The sequence below is a fragment of the Triticum urartu genome, chromosome 7 (assembly GCF_003073215.2).
Source record: "Triticum urartu cultivar G1812 chromosome 7, Tu2.1, whole genome shotgun sequence".
NCBI classification, from domain to species: Eukaryota; Viridiplantae; Streptophyta; class Magnoliopsida; order Poales; family Poaceae; genus Triticum; species Triticum urartu.
The window spans coordinates 625738511-625745588 of NC_053028.1; the positions used below are offsets into that span (position 1 = coordinate 625738511).

General features: G+C 37.1%; 1 protein-coding gene across 1 annotated transcript; it reads left to right on the forward strand.

Annotated features, from left to right (window-relative positions):
• The first annotated feature begins 3251 nt into the window (after positions 1–3251).
• LOC125519224 (probable periplasmic serine endoprotease DegP-like) lies at positions 3252–6448 on the forward strand. Its single transcript, XM_048684095.1, is given in 11 exon segments — positions 3252–3606; positions 3770–3910; positions 4015–4148; positions 4258–4527; positions 5048–5178; positions 5262–5301; positions 5304–5372; positions 5864–5956; positions 6064–6138; positions 6217–6299; positions 6382–6448. Coding segments are annotated over 11 exon segments (1458 nt in total).
• The last annotated feature ends 630 nt before the right edge of the window (positions 6449–7078 follow it).

Genomic DNA, 7078 nt, shown 5'->3' on the forward strand with positions numbered 1-7078 from the left:
ACTCATAAACTCTAATATAACTGTCATCGAAACCTTAAGCGTGCGGACCCTACGGTTCGAGAACAATGTAGACATGACCGAGACACGTCTCCGGTCAATAACCAACAGCGGGACCTGGATGCCCATATTGGCTCCTACATATTCTACGAAGATCTTTCTCGGTCAGACCGCATAACTACATACGTTGTTCCCTTTGTCATCAGTATGTTACTTGCCTGAGATTCGATCGTCGGTATCCAATACCTAGTTCAATCTCGTTACCGGCAAGTCTCTTTACTCGTTCCGTAATACATCATCCCGCAACTAACTCATTAGTTGCAATGCTTGCAAGGCTTAAGTGATGTGCATTACCGAGAGGGCCCAGAGATACCTCTCCGACATTCAGAGTGACAAATCCTAATCTCGAAATACGCCAACCCAACATGTACCTTTGGAGACACCTGTAGAGCTCCTTTATAATCACCCAGTTACGTTGTGACGTTTGGTAGCACACAAAGTGTTCCTCCGGTAAACGGGAGTTGCATAATCTCATAGTCATAGGAACATGTATAAGTCATGGAGAAAGCAATAGCAACATACTAAACGATCGGGTGCTAAGCTAATGGAATGGGTCATGTCAATCAGATCATTCAACTAATGATGTGATCCCATTAATCAAATAACAACTCTTTGTCTATGGTTAGAAAACACAACCATCTTTGATTAACGAGCTAGTCAAGTAGAGGCATACTAGTGACACTTTGTTTGTCTATGTATTCACACATGTATTATGTTTCCGGTTAATACAATTCTAGCATGAATAATAAACATTTATCATGATATAAGGAAATAAATAATAACTTTATTATTGCCTTTAGGGCATATTTCCTTCAGCCTCAACCAACCTACACGTGGAATCCGCCCGACTTCGATTTTGATATGGAGAATATCGCTGATAGAAGACTTAACCTCAAAATAAGAAGAGTGGTGGCTAATCGTTCCCTAACACACTGGTGTATGTTGAACAATGTAGTATTATAGAAATCACATCTTGAAATAATCTTTTGGCGAATGAAATCGCATCTTGAATTTGTTTGGATACTAGATTTGCACATCAACTTGAGGAGGGGCTCGGACTTTGTCTTCCATTGGTGTCCACCGCGCCCGTGCAAACTAGGATTCCTGCTTTGCACTTTGGTCTTAGCGACATAACCCACATCACCAGAAAAAAAAGGCATAACCCAGATATCCATAGGAAAATCGACGTGAATTAGATTCAACTACACGTGTCTTTGCAAGGTGTCACGCCAACATTGAGTTTGGAAGAAATGTGCAGATACTAACACGGGTAGGTATATTTCAAATGTATGAACCTTTTTCCTCATATTGTCTGTTTTTAAATAGTTTTGTTTTATCGCGGATCACATATGTAGACATTTTGTCATGATAAACTTTTAAGTTTGCATTAGTCAATATTGTACTCAGTCTAGTTGACAATATTTTGACTAGCAATTACCATGTAAATACATAGTTTGTGTGAGACAACGTCTCAATCATAAGTAAGTACTTTTGAATACAAACCTAATAACATCAATTTTATGTCACATTCTTGTTTACATTAATTATGTAATTATTGGTCAAAACCTTTTTTGAATCAAAATACTTATTATAATATCTATAAAAATAGAAGGAGTATATTTCACGATATAGACAATTTCCACACCATGAACCCAACCCATCATGAGCGGTGATCTTCTCATGTTCACAGCATGACAATCACTGTGACACGCTTACTTATGAACATTTTCTATGTTTTATATTTCTTCTCGTTTTAATTTTGTGAAATTTTTTCAAAATCATAAAACTTGTATCATTTTTAAAAATGGGTATACTTTCCTAATTGATGAACATTCTTTGAAATTTGGGTCATATTTCAAGATCTAAGAATTTTTTCCATCCATGTATATTTTAAAATTCATGAACGTTTTGTTTTGAAATTTGGAAAAAATTTAAATCCAAGAAAATTTTCAAATTCGTGTTTTGTTTTGAAATTTGGAACATTTTTTGAAATACATGAGCAGTTTTAAAATTCCCGATTATTTTTTGAATCAAGAAATATTTTTAAAATTCATGCATATTTTTAAATTTATTAAAGTTTTTAATCCAGCAATGATTTTCATCTTTTTAGCAGTTTTCAAAGTCAAAAAACAAAAGGAAACGAAAACAAATCAGGGGCGCCCCTGCCCGCACATGGGCCAGCCCAAAGCGCGTGGTGGGTGGGCGTTTATTGTCACCTCGTCGGCCTAGGCGCGCTCGAGGAGGACTCTGCCGCAACGCCACGCCCCAAGGCCCAACTCTTCCTCCTAAAATCCCTTCGGAGTCGCCGTCGTCACCCATCGCCTCCCACGCGGGTTGCTCTTGTCGTGAAGCGATCGACGCCCTTTTCCTCCTCGAAAATATATAATAGAACACCTGCACCCAGGCCCTTCCTATCTAGCCATCCATTCTGCGCATCGCTATTCGTGCAAACACATTTCTCTTTTTTGTTTCTCTCGCATAAAACATGTTTTTAAGTTCAAACCTTTGCAGCGTGGCAAAGCTTTCTATCTAGAATGTAGGATAAATCTTTCAGATTTTTTGGTTAAAAATAAATATACAAAAAATGATTTTTTAGATTAAAAATCATTTTTAATCAAAAAAATCATTTTTTGTAATCTTTCATATTTTTTGGTCAAAAATAAATATACAAAAAAAATCATTTTTTGTATATATACGAAAAATGATTTTTGACCAAAAAAATCATTTTTTATATTAAAAATGATTTTTGATCTAAAAAATCATTTTTTGTATATTTATTTTTGACCAAAAAATCTGAAAGATTTATCCTATACAAAAAATGATTTTTTAGATTAAAAATGATTTTTAATCTTAAAAATCATTTTTTGTATATTTATTTTTAACCAAAAAATCTGAAAGATTTATCCTAGATTCTAGATAGAATGCTTTTTATCTAAAAAATCATTTTTTTATATATTTATTTTTGACCAAAAAATCTGAAAGATTTATCGTAGATTCTAGATAGAAAGATTTGCCACGTTGCAAAAGTTTGAACTTAAAAACATATTTTATGCGAGAGAAACAAAAAAGAAAAAAATTCATATAGAAAGTTAGTTGTGTTGCATAGATCTTAAAACAATATTGAACAGCCAGGATAGTAGAGCCCGGATGCAGATGTTCTAAAAATCCACGTCCCAAGCGAGAAGCACCGGCGCATGGACCGCGAGCCCCGTGCCCACGACGGGGAGGTGGAGGCCCGACGGAAGCGCCACCTCGTCGACCGCGAGATGAATCCGCGGGGGAAGAAGAGGATGAGCACCGACGACGATCCGCGTGCCGGCGGAGCGTCCAGCTCCAACGCGATGAGTTCAGATGCGTGGGCTGAGAAGGTTCACCCGGAGGGCGAGATGACCGATGAAAGCGCCGCGTCTGCTACACTGGCGCGGTCTCCACCGTCCTCACCCAGCGCTGCCCTATCCGAGGAGTCGTCCACCTACTCCCTGCCACAGGAGATGGTAGACAGATTGAGGCAAATCATGGCCAATCATGAGGCGGACGAGCAGCTGCAAAGTATTTACTACTGAAATCACGTCTTCTGACTAATATTTAGCTCTCTTTTCTGACAAGAAAAAATCAACTATCTTGGACATTAGATTTTGTACATAAATCATACATACGTATAGTTATCTATATCCTTATGGGAATCTAACGGGGAAACCCTATTTTGTTATAGTTCAAAGAGACGCCGAGCTGTCCAAACTTACAGTGGAGAGCGATTTTTGCGACATTGATGACGGCAGTTCCCGGAGTTGTAAAGCTCGGAAGGTGGCTGTGCTAGCTTCACGGTCCGTCGTTGCTCTCTCTTCATTTTCAAGTGTCACCCCCCCCCCCCCCCCCCCCCCCCCTCTCTTCTTTTACCACTCTCTCCAAATAGTGCAAGATTTGCATATTGTTGACTCCTACCTGCTTCTTTTTCAGATGAAAAGAGGATAAGAGTTTGCTCAGGATTCGTGATATCATCCAATGCTTGTACAGATACCTACAAAATCTTAACTTCGGCAACACTAATAAGGTCTCTTAACACGAATAACATTTTGATTCCAGATGTAAAGGTGGGCGCATGCAGTAGTAGTTCCTTGTGAATCTACTTTTAGTATTAAAAGGTGGAGTACATATGTATTTTTTTCTTGCCTAATTTTTTTGTCGGATAACTTATTGTAGATCAAGGTGTGTTTACCAAATGGGGATATCTCTGATGGCATCATATCCATGGTAGATTTTCACTATAACATAGCTGTTGTTAAAGTGAAATCTGATCAGAAACTTCCAGAGGCAGTTATGATTAGTGAAGTTATCAAAAGAGGAGCCGTGTTAGCGATTGGACGTTTCTATGATCATGGTAGAGTGATGTGCGCACAAGGTAAAATCATAAAACAAGCAAGTACATTTGATTGCTTGGAGCTTCTAGTATCAAGCTGCCAGACGACCATGGTAAGCCCAACTATAGCGCTTTTATCTCCGCATTCACTAAACGAAATGCCGAACTGGTGTTAGTACTTCCCTCTGTGCTATACTATCTTGAACTATTTTATTTAGTTCATATAGATGCTGTAGTGCCACTTTCATGCTAAAAGTTGTGGAAGTAAGTCAAAATGTGCTAGAGAATGAAAAAATAGCAGCACATCCTTCTTTTGAAAGGGCCCAAACATGACCTTTATAGCATAATCAGATGCCTAAGAAGACATGACTTACACCATTATAACTAAATATGTGACAGTGCTAATTCTTTGAGACATACCACAAGAAAATGTTTGATGCGAATATCTATTAAGATGTACAATTGAAAACTTCACTTGAATTGTTTTCTTATCCCTATCGCTGTTTGTTCTTTGTTGTGAAAATGTTTCTGTTTATTGTGCATGATATTTGGTGCAATTTTCTATAGCTATTCTCTTGTGCTTGGGATGCCATTTGGTCAGCCTATTCATAATTATTTGCTCCTTTTTACTAGGCGGGTGTTGGAGGTCCCCTTGTAAATTACAGTGGTGATGTCGTGGGTATCAATTTCTACGGAGAGAACCACACACCCTTTCTTTCAACGGGAGTTATTGTAAGATGCTTGGAACATTGGAGAAAATATGGGTAGACACATTTCTATACCAACACTGCTAGATATCTTATTTTTAGCACCCTTGCATATGATGATGCTTTGTTTTGATTTGTAGAAAAATAATTCGACCTTGGCTTGGAATCATGTATACAAGCCTATTGATATGTTGCCACTTCGAGTTTTGGAGAGATGTGCATATCTTGGCAAGGGTTTGTATATTTTAGATGTATGAAACTCTTCTTTTTATCGTTTCTTACTTATTACTGTACTAGTTCATGAAAGATCAAAGCATTTTTTTTTGGGATGGTTTTTGTGTGTGTAGATAGCATTTGTAGGCATTTTCACTATTATGAACACAAATTCTTTGGTACTCATCTTCTGTGGATTTCTCAACATTTACAGTATTGCTGCACTTTTGTTATAGCAAGATCTTCAAAGATAATTATGATAATTGCTGGAAAAACATAATTTTTAGTGGCAAAAGCATCCCAAATATAAGGGTGTGAATGGACTCGCGGGAGATACATTTTGAACGTTTTCATGCAAAGCTAGTTATTTGGTTTTTTTTCTCCTAAATGCAGGGTTGCTCAAAATGCTAATACTTGACTATATGTACAATTCTATTTTTAATGTTCTTTATGTGCAATCTAAAATCTCAAGAGTGATGGTAGTGATATTCATATTTCGACAAGGCAGACTTAATAATTTGGTAATTAGGTGGCCAAGAGATCACCTGCCGATGTAGCTGGGCTTTTTGTTGGTGACGTTTTGGTCGAATATGCGGGAGAAGTTATCTGTACTGCTCCAAAGGTGATTTCTACTTCAGATAATTGCCATTTTATTATTTATATTAGTAATGTGTTTTTTATCATATAAAATGGAAATTTTAACCACATTTTTTTTTGCATCATGCACAGTTTGGTGCAATGTTGATGGATATGTGTGAGGAACAAGTCGAGGCAGATACTTTAAGAAGCAAAGTGACTATTGAGGTATTTTTTCTAAATTATTCTAGCAATTAGGATTGTCGCCATATGTTCTAACCATTGAATATTGGACATTTTCACTAGGTCGTTTTAAGGAATGAAGGAGATGGCAGCATAGCAAGGAAGACGTTGCATGCTGATGTTTTAAGCGAGTTCAATTACTATAGGTGGTGTATCATTTTCTCTGTGTTGTGGAGTTAATTTTGTTGGAATTACTTTTCGTTTTGATAGTACTTTTGTTGACTTCAGATGGCTAGATCCATTGCCTAACTACAATCGCAGTGTTTATGCTAGAGAACAGTTTATGGAATTATAATAAGGTACGGTGATACTACACTAACATTATTTGTTGCATTTTTAGTTCGATTTGTGTTCTCTTGACTATTTCCTCTTTGCTGGAGCCTGAAACTTGTGTGAACCCACTTCATGTATTCTGTTATTAAATATTCCCTCCGCTTCAAAATATAAGGTGTATTTGTTTTTAAAAAAGTCAAACACGTGCATGTTTGACCAAGTTTCTAGAAAAAATAGCAATATCTACGATACCAAATTTATATCATCTGATCCAACACGAAAAATATTTTCATATTTTATCTATTAAGTATTCAAGATGTTGATATTTTCTTCTACAACCTTAGTCAAACATACAATCATTTTACTTGCACGATAACTGATGCATCTTATATTGTGGAACAGAGGGAGTATGTTGGTTCTTTTCCGACACTTGCAACTTATGTCCATGTGTTTTTTGCCCTCTGCCCCCTTGCAGCATGTTGTTCTTTTATTGGTACTTATGCTCATATATTTGCTATTGCTTTTATACTCAACAGGAGACAAAGTCTAGGTTTTGTTGAACATAATGGGATTTTCCTTCCTACTGCGTGTACTGATGTCTATGAAGCTCCCTCTCTAATGCCATCGCCCTGAGCAACATCAGCCTCATGAC